At 39.5% G+C, this 22,283-nt stretch overlaps 1 protein-coding gene across 2 annotated transcripts in view; it reads right to left on the bottom strand.

Annotated features, from left to right (window-relative positions):
• The window catches only part of RAB7A (RAB7A, member RAS oncogene family), a 132,630-nt gene that overhangs the window by 10,193 nt on the left and 100,154 nt on the right, over positions 1 to 22,283 (bottom strand). For both annotated transcript variants that reach the window (XM_077116362.1, XM_077116361.1), the window contains 2 exons: positions 15,829 to 16,047; positions 11,016 to 11,144 (listed from right to left, as the gene is read on the bottom strand). In XM_077116362.1, the coding sequence (XP_076972477.1) occupies positions 11,016 to 11,144; positions 15,829 to 16,047 (348 nt within the window). The remainder of the gene's footprint in view (positions 1 to 11,015; positions 11,145 to 15,828; positions 16,048 to 22,283) is intronic.

Below are 22,283 nucleotides of genomic sequence, written 5' to 3'. Positions count from 1 at the left end.
AAAGTCCAGGACCAGATGGCTTCACATGTGAATTCTACCAAACATTCCAGAAAGAATTAGTACCAACTCTCCTCAAACTCTTCAAAAAAATCGAAGTGGAGGGAAAGCTACCTAATTCATTCTATGAAGCCAACATCACCCTCATACCAAAAACCAGGCAAAGATATTATAAAAAAAGAAAACTACAGACCAATCTCTCTAATGAATATAGATGCAAAAATCCTCAACAAAATTCTAGCAAATCGAATCGAACAACACATTAAAAGAATTATACATCATGACCAAGTAGGATTCATCCCAGTTATGCAAGGATGGTTCAACATAAGAAAATCAATTAATGTAATACACCATATCAACAAATCAAAGCAGAAAAATCACATGATCATCTCAATTGATGCAGAGAAGGCATCTGACAAGATTCAACATCCTTTCCTGTTGAAAACACTTCAAAAGATAGGAATACAAGGGAACTTCCTTAAAATGATAGAGGGAATATATGAAAAACCCACAGCTAATATCATCCTCAATGGGGAAAAATTGAAAACTTTCCCCCTAAGATCAGGAACAAGACAAGGATGTTCACTATCACCACTATTATTCAACATTGTGTTGGAGGTTCTAGCCAGAGCAATTAGACAACAAAAAGAAATACAAGGCATCAAAATTGGAAAGGAAGAAGTAAAACTATCACTGTTTGCAGACGATATGATACTATACGTCAAAAACCCAGAAAAATCCACAACAAAACTATTAGAGCTAATAAATGAGTACAGCAAAGTAGCAGGTTACAAGATCAACATTCAAAAATCTGTAGCATTTCTATACACGAGCAATGAACAATCTGAGGGGGAAATCAAGAAACAAATCCCATTTACAATTGCAACTAAAAGAATAAAATACCTTGGAATAAATTTAACTAAAGAGACAAAAAACCTATACAAAGAAAACTACAAAAAACTGTTAAAAGAAATCACAGAAGACCTAAATAGATGGAAGGGCATACCATGTTCATGGATTGGAAGACTAAATATAGTTAAGATGTCAATCCTACCTAAATTGATTTGCAGATTCAATGCAATACCAATCAAAATCCCAACAACTTATTTTTCAGAAACAGCAAGACCAATAAGCAAATTTATCTGGAAGGGCAGGGTGTCCCGAATTGCTAAAAGTATCTTGAGGAAAAAAAACAAAGCTGGAGGTCTCACGCTGCCGGACTTTAAGGCATATTATGAAGCCACAGTGGTCAAAATAGCATGGTACTGGCATAAAGATAGATATATCGACCAATGGAATTGAATAGAGTGCTCAGATATAGACCCTCGCATCTATGGACATTTGATCTTTGATAAGGCAGTCAAGCCAACTCACCTGGGACAGAGCAGTCTCTTCAATAAATGGTGCCTAGAGAACTGGATATTCATATGCAAAAGAATGAAAGAGGACTCGTATCTCACACCCTATACAAAAGTTAACTCAAAATGGATCAAAGATCTAAACATTAGATCTAAGACCATAAAACAGTTAGAGGAAAATGTAGGGAGGTATCTTATGAAATTTACAATTGGAGGCGGTTTTATGGACCTTAAACCTAAAGCAAGAGCACTGAAGAAAGAAATAAATAAATGGGAGCTCCTCAAAATCAAACACTTCTGTGCATCAAAGAACTTCATCAAGAAAGTAGAAAGACAGCCTACACAATGGGAGACAATATTTGGAAATGACATTTCAGATAAAGGTCTAGTATCCAGAATTTATAAAGAGATTGTTCAACTCAACAACAAAAAGACAGCCAACCCAATTACAAAATGGGAAAAAGACTTGAACAGACACCTTTCAGAAGAGGAAATACAAATGGCCAAAAGGCACATGAAGAGATGCTCAATGTCCCTGGCCATTAAAGAAATGCAAATCAAAACCACAATGAGATATCATCTCACACCCACCAGAATGGCCATTATCAACAAAACAGAAAATGACAAGTGCTGGAGAGGATGCGGAGAAAGAGGCACAGTTATCAACTGTTGGTGGGAATGTCAAATGGTGCAACCACTGTGGAAGGCAGTTTGGCGGTTCCTCAAAATGAATATAGAATTGCCATACGACCCAGCAATACCATTGCTAGGTATCTACTCAAAGGACTTAAGGGCAAAGACACAAATGGACATTTGCACACCAATGTTTATAGCAGCATTATTAACAATTGCAAGGAGATGGAAACAGTCAAAATGTCCATCAACAGATGAGTGGCTAAACAAACTGTGGTATATACATACGATGGAATATTATGCAGCTTTAAGACAGAATAAACTTATGAAGCATGTAATAACATGGATGGACCTAGAGAATATTATGCTGAGTGAGTCTAGCCAAAAACTAAAGGACAAATACTGTATGGTCCCACTGATGTGAACCAACATTCGAGAATAAAGTTGGAATATGTCATTGGTAACAGAGACCAGCAGGAGTTAGAAACAGGGTAAGATAATGGGTAATTGGAGCTGAAGGAATACAGACTGTGCAACAGGACTAGATACAAAAACTCAAAAATGGACAGCACAATAATACCTAATTGTAATGTAATTATGTTAAAACACTGAATGAAGCTGCATCTGAGCTATAGTTTTTTGTTTTGTTTTGTTTGTGTCTTTTGTTTTTCTTTTTCTTTTTATATATACATATTTATTTTTTATTATTTTTATTATTTTTATTTTTTTCTCTATATTAACATTCTATCTTTTTCTGTTGTTTTGCTAGTTCTTTTCCTGAATTGATGCAAATGTACTAAGAAATGATGATCATACATCTATGTGATGATATTAAGAATTGCTGATTGCATATGTAGAATGGAATGATTTCTAAATGTTGTGTTAATTTCTTTTTTTTTTTCTAATTAATAAAAAAAAAAAATGGAGAAAGAGGGAGGTAGGAAAGTAGCCATGTCTGTATCTTGGTCAGTTTCACCCCACCAGCCTATCAGTGTTGTTCAGCATGGCTTCTGGCTTGTAGGGGGTAGTCCCTCTCATTACAGAACACATAGGCCCCTCCATCCCACAAAACCTTCTAGTCCTCGGAGCACTCTATTCCAAATACCTCCTTGTCCATATGTCTAGATGCTCTGTCCTGCAGAGAGCCAACATTGCCTTCCATAAGCCTAATTACATGGAAGAACTCACCTTGCCCTGTATGTCTGGGCACAGTCACAATTTGCTCCAAGTGTTTTCATGCTACTGGCAACCAGGCTCACCTCTGAATATCCACCCCCAACCCTACTGAAGGTGAAAATCACAGGACTGAGAATGCCTCAGGACCTGCCTTAACTTATCACTGGCTGTAATGAAGTTGTTGCTTTTTTTTTTTTTTACATGGGCAGGCTCTGGGAATTGAACCTGGATCTCTAGCATGGCAGACAAGTGCTCTGTGTAACGGAGTTTTAAAATCAAAATGACATCTCTGCCCCCAGGAACATTACAAACCAACAATATGAGATTTTTTTGGAGGGAAAAGTTAAATAAACAACATGAACAAGGAGAATACAGAAAAACTATTCAAGGGAAATAATTTCCCATGCTTCTGATCAACCTTTTCTGTAATTAAATACAACCATCTGAGGAACAAAAGCAAATTCATCTGGACTTCGGGGAAGATGGCTGAAAAAGGTGAGTTTAGACCAGATCTGTGAAACAATGAGAGAGAATACAGAAAAAAACACTGATTCCAGGATGGGAGTGATCACAGCGCATCTTCCAACCTGTAGAAGGAGGCCCTGAGCAAAAAAGTGGAGAAATGTGGACAGAGAGAAAAGGGAAGGTGTGCTTGGTCATGATTCTAGCCCACCCCTACAGCTAAGCTGATCTTTCCTTACAGCTCTGCAGCTGGCAGTTCCTGTGGGGGAACTCAAAAGCCAGCAGGCTTGCTTTCCCTGCACACTGAGACCATGTGGCCCAGATACAGCACCTGCTCCTTATTCCTGAGAGAAGCTGCTGTGGGTATCTATCTTTTTTTGATAGAGACTGGGGGGTCCTCACCAGGGTAGGAGGAAGTAATGCAGAATGATGCCATTCTGACAGCTGGCCAGGGAAAGACAGTTATTGGGTACAGATATCGCTCCCCTTCTCCCATGGAGGCCCAGAGACTTCAGTTATGTACGGACAGAGAAGTGAGGCTAAGAAAGTTGGCCGAATTGAATGCCGTGACCAGCTGCGAGGCATTTCCAGATTGGCTAAAGGCAGGGGAAGCTGAAATACCCAGTTCCACCACAAAAGGTCATGCCAAGAGGGATTTTGGGGTCTACCAGATAAACTGGGCACACAAGTAGGATCTATGCTGAGGTGTATGCTGAGGTGCCCTGGGGTTGGCAGCTTTCAATGTGCAATGAGAACCAGCGTCCCTTACTGGAATTATACTGGGTCTCCATTCCGTTCAGCCCACACCTGCAGTTGGGAAAAAGCGGACATGAGAAGAGGTGGCTCAATAGTGCCACCCGCTGGGAAGAACCAAAAGTGCAGGCTGGTGAACTGCCTATTTGCCTAGCTTTCAACAGAGCACCAAGAAGAACTGCAATGATCCCAAGATATTTGGGACTTGGTTTTGCACGAAGGGCCCACAAACCAAATCCAAAAAAGGACTTTCAATGCTGAGTCCAGGTAGATACAAAACTTTAGATGAGTTAAGGAAATCAACGTGGAAGATAACCTTACCAAGACAATCAAATGCCCAGTTTGTAACAAAAGATCACAAAGCACGTAAAGATTCAGTAAGATCCTCTCCATTACGTGGGATGTGACTCTCAGGCAAGTATAATTCCCTGGCAACGTGTGACAGGACTCCTGGGGATGAGCCAGGACCTGAAATCATCAGAATGAGAAAGGCTTTCTGATCAAAAGGGGGAAGACAGAAATGAGAAATCTCTCAGTAGCTGAGAGATTTCAAGCAGAGTTGAGAGGTTATCCTGGAGTTATTCTTGCACATTATATAGATATCCCTTTTTAGTTTATGGTGTATTGGAGGGGCTAGAGGGAAGTACCTGAAATTGTTGAACTTTATTCCAGCAGCACTGATTCTTGAAGGAGACTGTGTAAGACTGTGTAAGTCTTGAAGAAGACTATATAGCTTTTACAATGTGATTGTGAAAACCTTGTATTTGATGCTCTTTTCATCCAGGGTATGGACAGATGCATTAAAAAAATTATAAAAAATAAATAACAGGTGGATATAAAGGGTAAAAATTGAGTAGACTGAAATACTGGGAATCAATGAGAGGGAAGGGTAAGGGTATAGGATGTATGAGCTTTTTCTTTTTATTTTTCCAGAGTGATGCAAATGTTCTAAAAACCATCATGATGAAAAAAACACAACTATGTAATGATATCTGTGAGTCACTGATTGTATCATAAGGCTGGACTGTTTGTGTATGGTATTTCTCAATGAAAATATTAAAAAAAAGAATTAGGTAGATATGGCCCAGCCATATCATTGATTTAATGATCAAATTAAAACACTAAAGGGACACAGAACTTGGAACAATAAATCACGGACGTTTATAACAACATAAAAAAATATGAAGAATGCACTGAAAAAGCATAAAAAATTTTTAAAAGAATAAACAGACAGAACAAGAGATCTTACAGAGATGAAAGACACTGTAGACCAAACTGAAACTATAATAGAGACACATAACAGCAGATTTGAAGAAAGAATAAGTGAATTAGAAGATAAGACAACTGAACTCGAATGCACAAAAGAACAAATGGCAAGAAAGATGCAAAGAATGGAACTACATCTTAGGAAAATGATACACAACATGAAATGCAGAAACATAAGAATTATCAGTATCCCAGAAGAGAAAAAGGGATAAGAAGGCTAGTTGAAGAGATTATGGGGGAAAACTTCTCAACCTATACAAAAGATATAAATATGCAAATCAAACAAGCCCAGTGGATTCCAAACAGATTAAATTCAAACAGGCCTACTCCAAGACACATACTAATGTCAGATTTTGAAAAGAAGCAAAAAGTCATGAGAGAAGCAAGAGAAAAGAGATTTCACTACATAGAAGGGAAGCTACATAAGAATAAGTTCGGACTGCTCAACAGGCCCCATGGAGGCAAAAAGGCAGTGGTATGAAATATTTAAGATTCTAAATGAGAATAACTTCCAGCCAAGAATTCTTTGTTCTGCAAAGCTGAGGAAGAGATTAAAATCTTCACAAAAGCTGAGAGATTTCCCAACAAGAGACTTGCCCTACAAGAAATACTAAAGGGAACTAACTCAACTGAAAAAAAAACAGGTAAGAGAGGTCTGGAGGAGAGCACAGAATTGAAGAGGATCAGTAAGAGTAACTTAAAGGATAAAAAGAGACAGAGAGGGAACAGAAAATATAGATATAACAAACACTAAAGGATAAGACAGTATATTCGAGAATTGCACTTACAGTAATAACTCTGACTGGTTGATGAACCAAATGCACAAATTAAAGGACACACATTGGCAGAACGAATTAAAAAAATATGATCCATCTATACGCTGCTCACAAGAGACTCATCCTAAACCCATGGATACAAATAAATTGAAAGTGAAAGAATTGAAAAAGATGTTCTATTCAAGTTGTCAAAGAAAGCAAGAGTAGCTATACTAAAATCAGATAAAACAGACTTTAAATGTAAAGATATCATACGAGACAAGAAAGGACATTTATATACTAATAAAAGGGACAATTCATCTAGAAGAAATAACAACCATAAATGTCTATACCCCCAATGAAGGAGATCCAAAGAACATACAGCAAACATTGGCAAAACTGAAGGCAGCAATAGATGTTTCAACAATAATAGTGGGTGACATCAATAAAACACTCTCCTCTATGGGTAGAACAACCAACCGAGGATCAATAAGGACTCAGAGAATTTAAATAATGTGATAAATGAATCAGACCTAACTGATATATACACATCGCTATACCCCAAAATATCAGGAAATACATTCTTCTCTAGCGCTCACGGAACACGTCTGCAGGACAGATTATATGCTTGGACATAAATAGGTTCTTATAAATTTCAAGTAACAAGACTGAAATTATTCAAAGCACTTTCTCTGATCATGATGGAATTAAGTTGGAAATTAATCATCAAATAACCAGAACTTTCAAAAGTAGATGGAGATTAAACAACACACACTAAAACAATCAGTGGATCAAAGCAGAAATTGTTAGAAAAATTGGTAAATAATTGGTAAATATCTGGGGATGAATGAAAATACAACATATCAGAACTTATGGGATGCAGCAAAAGAAGTGCTGACTGGGAAATTAATCACTCTAACTGCTGATTTAAAAAAGAAGAATTGAGCAAAAGCTGATAACCTAACCACTCATCTGGAGGAACCAGAGAAAGAACAGTAAACTAACCCGAAAGCAAATAGAAAAAGAGAAATAACTAAGATTAAAACAGAAATAAATGAATTGGAGAACAACAACAACAAAAACTAGTACCAAGAATCAATAAAACCAAAAGTTGGTTCTCTGAGAAAATCAATAAAATTGATGGATCCCTAGCTAGACTGACAAGAAAAAAAAGAAAGAGGATAGAAATAAACAAAATCACAAATGAAAGCAGGGTCATTACCATGGATCCTGAAGAAATTTTAAAAACCATAAAAGGATATTATGAACAACTATATGCTAAAAACTAGACAAATAAGAATAAATGGACTAATTTCTAGAAACATACGAACTACTGACATGGACTGAGAATAAACAGATCTTAATAAACCAATTAGAAGTAAAGAGATTCAATTAGTCATCAAAAATCTTCCTACAAAGAAAAGCCCAGGCCCAGATAGCTTCAGAGGGGAATTTTACCAAACATTAAAAAACAAAACAAAACAAACAAAAAACCTAAGACCAATCTGCTCAAACTTTTCCAAATAATTAGGGAAAAAGGAACACTACTGTGCTGGTCTGAAAGGAAGTATGCCCCCTAAGAAAAGCCATGTTTTGATATAAATCCCATTTCTTAAAGGTAGAATAATCCTTATTCAATACCGTATATTTGAAACTGTAATGAGATCATCTCCCTGGTTGATGTGATTTAGTCAAGAATGGTTGTTAAACTGGATTAGGGGATGACATGTCTCCACCCATCTGAGTGGGTCTTGATTGGTTTACTGGAGTCCTATAAAAGAGGAAACATTTTGGAGCGAGAGACTCAGAGAGAGCGGAGAATGCTGCAGCACCATGAAGCAGAGTCCACCAGCCAGCGACCTTTGGAGATGAAGAAGGAAGACGCCTCCCGGGGAGCTTCATGAAACTGAAGTCAGGAGAGAAAGCTAGCAGATGATGCGGTATTCGCCATATGCCCTTCCAGCTGGGAGAGAAGCCCTGTGTTCGCCATGTGCCTTTTCACTTGAGAGAGAAACCCTGAACTTCATTGGCCTTCTTGAACCAAGGTATCTTTCCCCTTTGATTGGACATTTCTATAGACTTGTTTTAATTGGGACATTTTCTCGGCCTTAGAACTGTGAACTAGCAACTTATTAAATTCCCCTTGTTAAAAGCCGTTCCATTTCTGGTATATTGCATTCCGGCAGCTAGCAAACTAGAACAACTACTTAACTCAGTTTCTGAGGCTCATATCACTCTAATATCAGAATAAGATAAAGACGCTATAGGAAAGGAAAATTACAGACCAATCTCCCTAATGAATACAGATGCAAAAATTCTCAACAAAATTTTAGCAATCAAATCCACAATATATTAAAGAACTATACATCATGACCAAGTGGGGTTTATACCAGGAATGCAAGTTTTTCAACATATAAAATCAAAAATCAATGTAATATAGCACATTAACAAATAGAAAAGGAAAAATCACATGATCATATTGACCGATGATGAAAAAGCATTCGCCAAATTTCAGCATCCTTTTCTGATTAAAAAAAAAACTTCAAAAGGTTTTTTTTTAAGGAATCAAAGGAAATTTCCTTACTATCATAAAAAGCACGTATGAAAATCCCATAATCCTTAATACCATTCTCAATAGTAAGAGACTGAAAGCTTTCCCCCTAAAATTGGGAACAAAATGAGGATGACCACTGTCACCACTATTATTCAACACATTTGTACTAGAAATTCTACCTAGAGTGATAAGGCAGGAGAAAGGAATAAAGGACATCCAAATAGGAAAGGAAGGAGTAAAACTTTATTTACAGATGACAAATAATTTCCTATACTTGGAAAATCGTGAGATATCTACAACAAAGCTACTTGAGCTAATAAATACTCATGGATAGGAAGGTTGAACGTCATTAGGGCGTCAAGTTCTATCCAAAATGATCTACAGATTCAATGCAATACCAACCAATTAAAATTCCAGCAACTGATTTTGAAGACTTGGAAAAGCTAGTTATCAAATTTATTTATAAGGGAAAGAAATCTCAAATAATTGAAGATATCCTAAAAAAAAAAAAAAAGAGTGAAAACTTCCCAACTTCAAAGCTTACTATAAAGCCACAGTGGTCAAAACAGCATGGTACTTGGCAAAAATAGTACTGACCAATGGAACGGAATCAATAGCATGGAGACCGACCATCAAATCTATGGGCGATATGCACCCAAAACCACGGAATTGGAACAGAATTGTCTTTTCAATAAACAGGCTTGGGAGAACTCAAAATGGATCAAGACCTAAATATTAGAGCCAGTACCACAAAACTTCTAGAAGAAAATATAGAGAAACATCTTTAAGACCTAGCAACAAGAGGTAGCTTCTTAAACTATACTTACAGCACAAGTTATGAAAGAAAAAATAGATAAATGGGAACTTCTCAGAATCAAAAGTTTCATTTTCTCAGATGAGTTTCTCAAAAAGATGATGAGACACACAACACACTGGGAGAAAATACTTGGCAGCCATGTATCAGAAAAGGTTTGCCTTCCTGCATATATAAAGAAATTGTTCAACTCAACCACAAAAGAACAAACAACTCAATTATACAAAGGGCAAATGATATCAATAGATATTTTTCTGAAAAGCAAATATAAATTTGGCTAAAAAGCACATGAAAAGACATTCATTTCATTAGCTATAAGGGAAATGCAAGTCAAAACTACAATGACCATATCTCACACCTGTAAGAATGGCTGCCATTAGACAAACAGGAAACTACAAATTTTGGAGAGGATGCGGAGAAAATGGACCACTTATTCACTCCTGGTGGGAATGTATAATGGTACAGACGCTGTGGCAGACAATTTGGCGGTTCCTTAGAAAATTGTATACCAAGTTGCTCAATGACCCAGCAATACCAATATTTGATATATACCCAAATTGCCAAAAGACGGAAACAATCCAAGTGCCCATCAACCGACAAGTGGATAAACAAAATGTGGTAAATACACAGGATTGAATACCCTGCAGCATTAAGATGAAATGAGATCCTGAAGCATATGACAACACGATGAACCTTGAGAACATGATGAGTGGAAAAGGATAGATACCGTACGATTTCACTATTACGACTCTGGTAAAGACAGCATATTCCAAATCATATAGCCCAGAAAGAAAATCTGTGCTCATACACAGCAATGAACAAGACGTTACATCTCCACAGCTAGAGTATACAAATGACTTCACAAGCAACTGCTTCCGTATGTTTCACATTTTTAACATTTGCCATTCATAATTAAGATTTTATAAAAGAGAAAAAAATTAATTACAAAGTAAATTTATAACCATACACTATTCAAACACCAAAAAAGCATGAAAAGAAAGTAACATGCCCAGCCAAGCCGAAGTCTCCACCACCTCTGCATCTTTCAGATTATTCACGAACAAGAGGAATTTCTGGAAACTTAAGCAGAATATGTCTTTATCTCCCTAGATGTATATATAGGTTTTCCTGGCTACAAAGAAAAGATAGTCTGCTAGGGGGAGAAGATTAGGGTAAGAAATCTGGGAAGAGCTGGACTGGTGGTCAAACAATCACCAGAGAGAGCCAGACAGCCCCCAGGGACCTACCTGTTTAAGTGCATTCCGTGCAATAGTCTGGAACGCCTGCTCCACGTTGATGGCCTCCTTGGCACTGGTCTCAAAGTAGGGAATATTATTTTTGCTGTAGCACCAGGCCTGTGCTCGCTTTGTGGCCACCTAGAAGAAGAAGCAGGTACACGTGTGCTCACAACAGCCAGCAGCAGCTAGCACCACCTCAATCCAGGTACAGTCAGGACCATTCCTGGTGCACAGATGGCCAAGAGGCAAGGGCAGACTTAGGGGATAAGGACAGAGGACGGACTGGGCCTTACTGCGTGGCGGGTTCGCCACCCACCCTACCTGGCTTCCCCCGCCGCGCAGCCGCGGATGTCTCCGGCCCGCAGCCGCCTCCCTCTGCCAGCAGGAGCAACGCTAGCGCCAGGCCCGGACCCACACCCGCAACGACGACCCTCATGATGATCGGCTCCTGCAGCAAGCAACTCATACTCTCGGGGAACCTCATCAAGGGAGCCGTGCAGAGGATTCAAACAGCCGTCGCAGCGGCCGCTGCAGTTGCAGCCACAGGCCCTACTGGTGCCGCTGAGCCCGGCAGTGTTCGCAGGGGACCCGACCTGGTCGCCCTACAGCCCTCAGGCGCCCTGCACTGACTCGAGACCCGGGGGAAGAGGAGGCCGCCACGCAGACCGATGGCATCCTGTCTCCACCAACCCTGAAGCTGAAGCCGCCGCCGCCGCTATCCTGGGAGCGAACGCCTAGGCTGCGGGAGGCGTGTGGAGCGAGACCCCGAAACTAACAAGTTTCCGGCCTCTAAGAGGCTGTCCGAGAAAACATGAAAAGTGGAAGAATGCACGGGCCAGGGCGCACCCATGCCACCTGAGAATTTCCCCCGGCCATCCCGGGGCCTAGGACCTGGGATAAGCTGGGAGAACTATGGCAGCTACTTATATCGACTTGTACCTGACTTGGCCCTTGGGAGCATTCTTGCTTGGATTGTTTAAAGATAGGGCAGGAATCGTGAGGGCTTTATAACAATACTTGAAAACTATTGAGATGCACACATTTTCTCTTTGTTATCCGGAGGAAGAGCTTAGTGAAAATGGTGCTACAATTGCCGTGCAGAAAAACTCTGCGGGGAAGAATGTAAAAGTTTGGTGGATGGGTTGGCATTGTCCACCTTTTTCATCTAATCGGTGGTGGTGGAGGTGGAAGATGTGAATTTCGGTTAGGGGATCCGAGGGAGCTGGAAAATCACCAAGGTGTGGAGAACAGAATGTGTACTTTTTTTTTTAAATTTATTTATTAATTAAAAAATAAAGAAAGTAAAACAACATACATAATCAGTAATTCACAATATCATCACTTAGTTGCATATTCATCATTTCTTAGAACATTCGCATTAATTCAGAAAAAGAAATAAAAAGACAATAGAAAAAGAAATAAAACAAACACAGGAAAGAAAAAAAAATTATACCTACCATATCCCTTACCCCTTGCTTTCATTGATCACTAGTATTTAAACTAAATTTATTTTAGCATTTGTTCCCCCTATTATTTATTTTTATTCCATATGTTCTACTCCTTTGGTGACAAGGTAGATAAAAGGAACATCAGACACAAGGTTTTCACAATCACACAGTCACACTGTGAAAGTTGCATCATTATTCAATCATCCTCAAGAAACATGGCTTCTGGAACACAGCTCTACATTTTCAGGCAGTTCCCTCCAGCCTCTCCATTACATCTTGAATAATAAGATGATATCTACTTGATGCATAAGAATAACCTCCAGGATAACCTCTAGACTCTGTTTGGAATCTCTCAGCCATTGATACTTTATCTCATTTCCCTCTTCCCCCTTTTGGTCGAGAAGGTTTTCTCAATCCCTTGATGCTAAGTCTCAGCTCATTCTAGAGTTTTTCTCAATCCCTTGATGCTGAGTCTCCATTCATTCCAAGATCTCTGTCCCACGTTGCCAGGAAGGTCCGCACCCCTGGGAGTCATGTCCCACGTAGAGAGGGGTAGGGTGGTGAGACTGCTCGTTGTGTTGGCTGGAGAGAGGGGCCACATCTGAGCAACAAAAGAGGCTCTGCTCTCTTGGGGGTGACTCTTAGGCCCTAAATTTTAAGTAGACTTGACCTATCCTTTGCACAGTTAAGTTTCATATGAACAAATCCCAAGACTGGGGGCTCTGCCTATAGCTTTGGTTGTCCACACTGCTTGTGAGAATATCAAGAATTCAACTTGGGGAAGTTGAATTTCTCCCCATTCTCACCACTTCCCGAAGGGGTCTTTGCAGATACTTTTCCACTCACTGATCAAATGATTCATTGGGGCATCACTCTGGACAAACCAGCAAAATCTCATGTCCTACTTGAGATTCCAAGTACTTATTGCGTTCAAACTATCTACATAAGTTATATTAGGAAATGCACTAGTCAAAATATAAATTTTGTAACTAATAAACATTTTTTGCTTTAGTATCACACAGAAGGTGACATTTTAAAATATTAATTACCATCTATTTTCAGTACCCTGTAATAATGACATTCCTTTGTTCTTCCTCACGTAAAAACATTTTTAAAATTGTACCTTGTACATTTCACTATTATTACACACTCTAGGCATTCCTAGATTATACCATCTCAATCTTTAACATCTATCTTTCTTTCTGATTTCATGAAAGTGTACTTTTAAGTGTCCTGACTTTGCCACCTGTGGTTCAAGGTCACAGTTTGCTGTAAGTGGAAGGCTGTGGGGTGCCTGGGAGAGCTAACTCACTTCAGAGTCTTCTCTTTCTTTGCCCTGACTGTGCTTTGCTACCGCTTGGAGTCTCCCGAAAACACACAGGCAGAGTGGGATGGTGTGGGGAAGAGTTATTTTTTTCATGCTTTCCTCTTTCCACAACTACTCCTCCCAGGAGGCCACTCTTGGCTATGCTGCGAGCTTTCTTAGAACAGTCATCTACCACCGCTTGAGCCTTGTCTGTGCTCCCAGTCCACCCTTCTGGTGTCAGTACAGGGTGGGTGAGAGAGGCCACCCACTTTTTTGCTCTGGTGCTCTGTGGAGTCGTGGGTCTGAGCCTCCATGGTTCCTTCCTGGGCACGGTTGTTCCCTCCTGCTACGCCAGCTCTTTGTGAGTGACTGAAACCGTTTTAAAATGTGACTTTCTGAGAGGAAATCGCTGGCTTTACTGTTGTGAAACTTGACGGCCCTTTCAGAACGTGCCACCCACAAACATAAGGTAGCTAAACGATTTTTTTTTTTAAAGATCCAATGGCTCGTTCATCCTCCAGATGTAGCTACTGACATACACTTTGCACCAGAGTGTCTGAAATTGTGGTGGTCCTGATTTATAGGATTTCTTAATTAAAATGTCTGCTGAATAAATTTGGTTTTTGTTTTGGAAAAAAAAAAAAGAGACAAGGACAGACTAAGTCACCAAGGGATGGGAAAAAAAAATAGATGGTCAGAAATAAATTTAGCTCTATTCTTGACAGAGTCTTATGTTTCCAAATGTAGCAAAATGTTAAAAGTGGGTAAATCTGTGTATCTGGGTAAGGGCTATACTGAAGTTCTCTATATTGGTTTTGTATTATTTTCGCAAGTTTCCTGTCAGTTTGAAATTATTTCAAAATTAAAAAATAAAATCAAAGCTCTATTTCTAACAGAAATGCTATATGAAAGTAAACCATAGTAATTTTACTCAAAGCCCAAAGCAATCTTCTGCACACATGGAAATTCTGGCAGGCCTTTGAGGCATGAGACATTTGGACTTGGGAGGGCACTTGAAAAAGACAAAATCGTATTTCCTCCTTTAAAGCGGGGGGGGGGCGGGGGGGGGGGGCGGGAAGGAACTGAAGCTCAGAGGCAAGGTATTGGTTCAAAGTCACAGCCAGCCAGGGCGGAGCCGGGGGACTTAACCTAGTCCTAACTCATGGTCTTCAAAGGTAGATGCCTGAGTGCAGGTCCTGAGTTGTTCACAATACCACCAGCACCTGCAAGATCCATTCCAGTCTTGGAACAGACCTCTCCCAATTCACAGAGGCACCTTAGAAGCAAGTCTCTATGACAAGAGAGGAAAACATGACAGGCTAACTAGAAAGCCACTATTTCCCAAGCTTCTGTTATGAGTTGTGGATGTCCTGTCACTCGGGAGAGAGGCAAGGTATACTCATGATAACGAGCAACAATTCACAGTTCAAGGAGTTTTCCCAACTCAACAGTACATGTACCAGGCTTCAAACTCAAGTCTGTTTTTAAACCCAGAAGGCCAAAAATGCAAAAGGCCACACTACCTCAAGAATGCCATCTCCCTTGAACTAAGCAGGATGGCCAGTACAAAAAAGGCCACACTACCTCAAGAATGCCATCTCCCTTGAACTAAGCAGGATGGCCAGTACAAAAAAAGCCACAAAATAGACTTGGCACTTTGTGAGCATAATTTCAAGGGAAACTCCATGTCAACCTTCTACTGTCCCTGTTTTGCCACCAGGAAAGCCAAAACGGCATGCTAGTAATAGGTGAGGGAGCAAAGACCTATCCCAAGGGCTGGGCAGGTCACTGGTAAGTTGTCCCTTCTAATCTAACTCAGAGGTTCAATGTCCATGCCCCACACACCCCGTGGAGGCAATTACATACAGATATACAGTGCTTATAGGGTACTGGTGGCTTTTTAATCAGAGCTAAAAATAGCACCTGACACCCCAAATTTAGCTGCCTCTAAAAGAAGCCAGAACATTCACAAGAGGAGGTCCACATTCACAAGAGGAGTTCCACATTCACAAGAGGAGGTCCTTAATCCTTCGTGTTGTTTATGATTTCCACTATTTTTAGTACTTACTTGTCTGTTTTCGAGGTCAATCTTGTTTCCCAATACAACAAAGGGGAAGTTTTCAGGATCCCGGGGACTGGCTTGGATGAGAAACTCGTCTCTCCAGCTATCCAGCGTTTTGAATGTGTTGGGGGCAGTTACATCAAATACCAGAACACAGCAGTCTGCGCCTCTGTAGAAGGCCACACCAAGAGACTGGAACCGTTCCTGTCCTGCTGTGTCCCAGATCTGTGAAAGACAAAGTATTTATTCCATGGAAGGAATGTTGAGCAGAGCACCAGGAATGAGGGAAGGTTACAGACAGGTTGGATTAGGGGCCTCCCACAAAGAAATGATTACATTATTTAGGAAGCAGATTTCAGGACCAGAGTTTCTAATACAGCCCTGAAAAACTGTGTGACTGTGCTGTGTGTGTGAGTGGATAATGAGAGGAAGGAGGCATAACAGAATCCTTTCTGTGGTACCAGAAATGTGTTCTATCTTGATCCAGATAATGGTCCATAGATACATACGTACGTAAAAATTCAAGCTGTTAACTTGAGATTCAAGTACTCTGGGAACATTCTGGGGGTGATGAAAGTATGAGGAGGAGTCATCACTGAACTGTATATTTAGATCTAAACATTTTACTGTAAGTAAATTTTACCTGAAAGGGGGGAGGGATTTTATATTATATTTTATTTATATTAAACCTCAATTTAAAGGAAAATGAACAAGGGTGGGCAATGGTGGTTCAGGGCAGAGTTCTTGCCTACTATGCCGGAGACCCAGGTTCGATTTCCAGAGCCTGCCCATGTCAAAAGAAAAAAAGAAAGAAAATGAACAAAACCTAACCCTGACAGAGATTGAAAGACAATGGGAACACACGCTAAATTAAATGTGAAAAGTCAGTTTTAAGGTAAAATAACATCAGGTACCTCTGACAAGTTCAAAGACTTTTATATCATCAATTGCCATAGTAGGTCCAAGAGCAAGGAGAATTTCCTCTCTGCCCTAGATACTTAATAGGGCCATTTGGTTCAGACTGGAGAGATGACAAATGTCCAAAAACTCATTTGAACAACCCTGGGTAACCTGCCAGACTGAAGAGAGTGCTTGGGTCACCATGTAGGGATGGATAACCTTCCAGATGATTAGTCAGACTCACTGTCTGTTTTCAAGGAAAGAAACCCACTCAGTTTCAGAATGAATCAAGAACTTGGACCACCCTTCAAATCAAACAAGTTCCTCCTTTATGGTCAAATTGCCAAAAACTTTACCCAAAGGCTAGGGGTTAGGAAGACAATAGGGTATGGACCAGGCTATTAGAGTTAAATCTTTAGAATGAGCTTTTGCAGAAAGGTTGAGCTCCTCCCCAAAGCCATCTCTGGCAATCAGGCCTGCCTCCCCATGACTCCAGAGCTCATAGGGAACACACCAACTATGCCCAGGGCCTGTATACACCCAGCACCCACCACATGCCAAATGTGAGCTGACAGGATAGCTAGACAGAGCCTCACTGTGAGACAAACTGAGGGGCAACTGCTTGGCTAGAGAAGTAAATACACACAAGGGCAACAAACTAGGATGGCACAGTGTCACAGGGTTCATGTTTCATTAATACCACCAAGGTAAACAAAGCTCACGATATTTCAAACCCCACAATACCTCCTGAGGAATTATCCAACAGGGGTTCTAAAACACCATGTGCAGATGTAATCAGGTAATGGCTGGTTTGCTCTTGGTGTTTGGCTAAAATCACACAGTAGCAAGGAGAATGGTAGGAACTTAAATACCAGAGAAAAGGTTGAAATTGTCAATGTTAAGTCCATTAAAGAAGCTTCAAGAAAGGAGTATAATCATGCAGGCTGAACTCGGGACACACTGATTAGCCAAGAGTCCAGGCCAAAGGCATGCATGAGAGAGCTGAGGTTCCCAAGGTCAGTACTGGGCAATAAGTGCACACCTCAGCTTCACTGAACAACAATTCTTAAGAGGGGGACCAAGAGGAGCACCTAGAGAAGGATAGCTCTAAGAAACCACCTCAGCATTTCTGTCTGATGTACAAGGCCCTCGACCAACAGTAAGGGACTGTGTGGTCAATGAGACTCCTGTCTCTACCTCTGGTAATGGAACCCTCTTGTGGTAGCCTATTGCATTCCCATGAAACTCTGACCGGTACAAGCATTAGCTATCTAGAAAAGACCTTATTGAGACAGAACATGCCCTTCCAGCCACGGGAAGGTATGCCCTGACTGCAGCAGGGCTGAGTCAGGAAGTTGGGAAGAAGAAGAGAGAGAAAGTAAATAAATAAAATCAGAAATGGAAGAGGAGGCATAACAACTGACCCTGCAGAAATAAAGGAGGTAATGAGAAGATACTATGAACAATTTTATGCTAATAAACTAGACAATGTAGATGAAAAGGGCAACTTCCTAGAAAGGCTTGAACAACCAACACTGACTCAAGAAGAAACAGATGACCTCAACAAACCAATTACAAGTAAAGAAACTCAATCAGTCATTAAGAAGCTCCCCAAAAAAGAAAAGTCCAGGACCAGATGGCTTCACATGTGAATTCTACCAACTATTCAAGAAATAATCAGTACCAATCCTGTTCAAAATCTTCAAAAAAATTGAAGAGCAGGGAAGGCTACCTAGCTCATTCTATGAAGCCAACATCACCTTCATATTGAAGCCAGACAAAGATATTACAAGATAAGAAAATTACAGACCAATCTTTCTAATGAATATAGATGCAAAAATCCTCAACAAAATTCTTGTAAATTGAATCTGGTGGCACTTTAAAAGAATTATACATCATGACCAAGTAGGATTCATCCCAGGTACACAAGGATGGTTCAACATAAGAAAATCAATTAATGTAATACAACAACCATATCAACAAATCAGATCAGAAAAACCACATGATCATCTCGATTGATGCAGAAAAGGCATTTGACAAAATTCAACATCTTGTTGAAAACACTTCAAAGGAAAGGAATAGAAGGGAACTTCCTCGACATGAAAAGGGAATATATGAAAAACCCTCATCTAGCATCATCATCATGGGGAAAAGATGAAAACTTTCCCCTTAAGATCAGGAACAAGACAAGGATGTCCACTATCACCACTGTTATTCTAAACTGTGTTGGAAGTTCTAGCCAGAGCAATTAGATAAGAAAAAGAAATACAATGCATCAAAATTGGAAAGGAAGAAGTAAAACTCTCACTGTTTGCAGATGATATGGTACAATATATATAGAAAACCCTGAAAAATCCTCAGCAAAACTACTAGAGCTAATAAACGAATACACAAAGTGGCATGTTACAACAGCAACACTCAAAGTTTGTAGTGTCTCTATACACTAGTAATGAACAATCTGAGGGGGAAATCAAGGAAAAAAATCCACGCCACCAAAAGAATAAAATATTTGGCAATAAATTTAACTAAAGAGACAAAAGACCTAATCAAAGAAAACTACAAGAAATTCTTAAAAGAAATCACAGAAGACCTAAATAGATGGAAGGGCATACCATGTTCATGGATTGGAAGACTAAATATAGTTAAGATGTCAATTCTACCTAAATCCATTTACATATTCAATGCACTACCAATTAAAATCCCAAAAACTTACTTTTCAGAAACAGCAAAACCAATAACCAAATTTATCTGGAAGGGCAGGGTATCCCAAATAGCTAAAAATATCCTGAGAAAGAAAAATGAAGTTGGAGGTTTAACGCTACCTGATTTTAAGGGGCATTACGAAGATACAGTGGTCAAAACAGCATGACACTGGCATAAAGATAGATATACTGACCAATGGAATCGAACAGAGTGTTCAAATATAGACCCTCTCATCTATAGACAATTGATCCTTGATAAGGCAGTCAAGCCAACTCATCTGGAACAGAAAGTCTCTTCAATAAATGGTGCCTAGAGAATTGCATATCCACATGCAAAAAAACTTGAAAGATGATCCATATCTCACACCCTATACAAAAATTAACTCAAAATGGATCAAAGACCAAAACATTAGATTAAAGACCATAAAACTGTTGGAAGAAAATGAAGGGAAATATCTTTTATAAATCTTATTATAGGAGGCAGTTTCCTAGGCCTTACACCCAATGCATGAGCATTGAAGAAACAAAGAAATAAAGGGGAACTCCTCAAAATTAAACACTTTGTGCATCAGAGAACTTCACCAAGAAAGTAAAAAGACCGCCTACACAATGGGAGACAACATTTGAAAACAATATATCAGATAAAGGTCTAGTATCCACAATATATAAAGAGATTGTTCATCTCAACAACAAAAAGACAAACCAATTACAAAATGGGCAAAAGACTTGAACAGACACTTCTCAGAAGAGGAAATACAAATGGCCAAAAGGCAAATGAAAAGATGCTCAACTTTCCTGGCTATTAGGGAAACAAATCAAAACCACAATGAGATATCATCTCACACCCACTAGAATGGCCATTATCAATAGAACAGAAAACAACAAGTGCTGGAGAGGATGTGGAGAAAGAGGCACACTTATCCACTGTTGGTGGGGATGTCAAATGGTACAACCACTGTGGAAGGCAGTTTGACAGGTCCTCAGGAAGCTAAGTATAGAATTGCCATATAATCTGGCAATACTATGGCTAGGTATCTACTCAGAGGACATGAGGGCAAGGACACAAATGGACATTTCTACCCCAATGTTTATAGTAGCATTATTTACAATTGCCAAGAAATGGAAACAGCCCATGTCCATCAACAGATGAGTGGGTAATCAAGCTGTGGTATATACATACGATGGAATATTATGCAGCTGTAAGAAAAAACAAAGTTATGAAGTATGGAACAACACGGACAGACCTTGAGGACCTTATGCTGAGTGAGTTAGCCAGAAACAAAAGGACAAATACTCTATGGTCTCACTGATAGGAACTAACATTAGTTAATGAACTTGGAGAATTTCAGCTAACAACAGAGACACCAGGACATTGAAATAGGGTAGATATTGGGTATTTGGAGCTAAAGGGATACAGATTGTGCAACAGGACTGATTGTAAAAATACAGGAATGGAAAGCATAATACTACCTAACTGTAGTACAATAACGTTTATACACTGAATGAAGCTGAATGTGAGAAAGATAGAGGGAGGAGGGATGGGGGCACAAATGAAATCAGAAGGAAAGATAGATGATAAAGACTGAGATGGTATAATCTAGGAATACCTAGAGTGTACAGTGATAGTGACTAAATGTACAAATTTGAAAATGTTTTTTTTTTGCATGAGGAAGAACAAAGGAATGCCAATATTGCAGGGTGTTGAAAATAGATGGTAATTCATATTTTAAAACTTTAACTTATGTCTAAGACTAAAGCAAAAGATGTTCATTTGGTACAAAATTTATAATTCGACTAGGGCATTTCCTAATATAACTTACGTTGATAGTTGAATTGAACATCATAAATACATGGAACCTTGAGTAGGGCGTGACATTTTGTAGGTTTGTCCAGAGTGATGCCCTGATAAATCCCAGAATGATTTGAACAGTGAATTAAATAGTTTTTATTTGCAAAGTCCCCTTGGGGGAATGGTGAGAAAGGGGAAAATTCAACTTCCCCATGTGAAGAGTCTATATTCTCACAAGCAGTGAGGACAACCAAAGCAACAGGTCAAGCCCTCAATTTTTTTTTTTTTTATATGAAACTAATACCCACAAAAGATAGGCTAAGCCTACTTAAAATTAGGTCTAAGTGTCACCCCCAGAGAACCTCTTTTGTTGCTCAGATGTGGCCTCTTTCAGCCAACACGACAAGCAAACTCACTGCCTTCCCCTTCTCTATGTGAGACATGACTTCCAGGGGTGCAAACCTTCCTGACAACATGGGACAGAAATCCTAGAATGAACTGGGACTCAGCCTCAAGGGACTGAGAAAACCTTCTGTACCAAAAGGGGAAGACAAAATAAAGTGTCAATGGCTGAGAGATTTTAAACAGAATCGAGAGGTTATCCTGGAAGTTATTCTCACGCATTATATAGATAGCACCTTTTTCACTAAGGTATACTGGAGAGGCTGGAGGGAAGTACCTAAAAATGTAGAGGTGTGTTCCAGTAGCCATGTTTCTTTTGATTGCATAATGATATAGCTTTCACAATGTGACTGTGTGATTGTGAAAACTTTGTGTTGATGCTCCTTTTATCTATGGTATGGAGAGATGAGTAAAGCACATGGATTAAAAAACAAATAATTGCGGGAACATGTTAAAATAAATTTAGTAGATTGAAATGCTAGTGATCAATGAAAAGGAGTGATAAGGGGTATAGAAAAAGATAGGGGAAACAAAGACTAAGTTATATTGGGTAGATGGAAATACTTGCAATAAATGAGGGAGGGGTAAGGAGTATGGTATGCATGAGTTTTTTTCAGTTTTCATTTTATTCCTTTTTCTGAATTGATGCAAATGTTCTAAGAAATGAT

The sequence above is a fragment of the Tamandua tetradactyla genome, chromosome 9 (genome assembly GCF_023851605.1).
Source record: "Tamandua tetradactyla isolate mTamTet1 chromosome 9, mTamTet1.pri, whole genome shotgun sequence".
NCBI classification, from domain to species: domain Eukaryota; kingdom Metazoa; phylum Chordata; class Mammalia; order Pilosa; family Myrmecophagidae; genus Tamandua; species Tamandua tetradactyla.
This window is presented reverse-complemented; position numbering and strand designations above follow the sequence as displayed.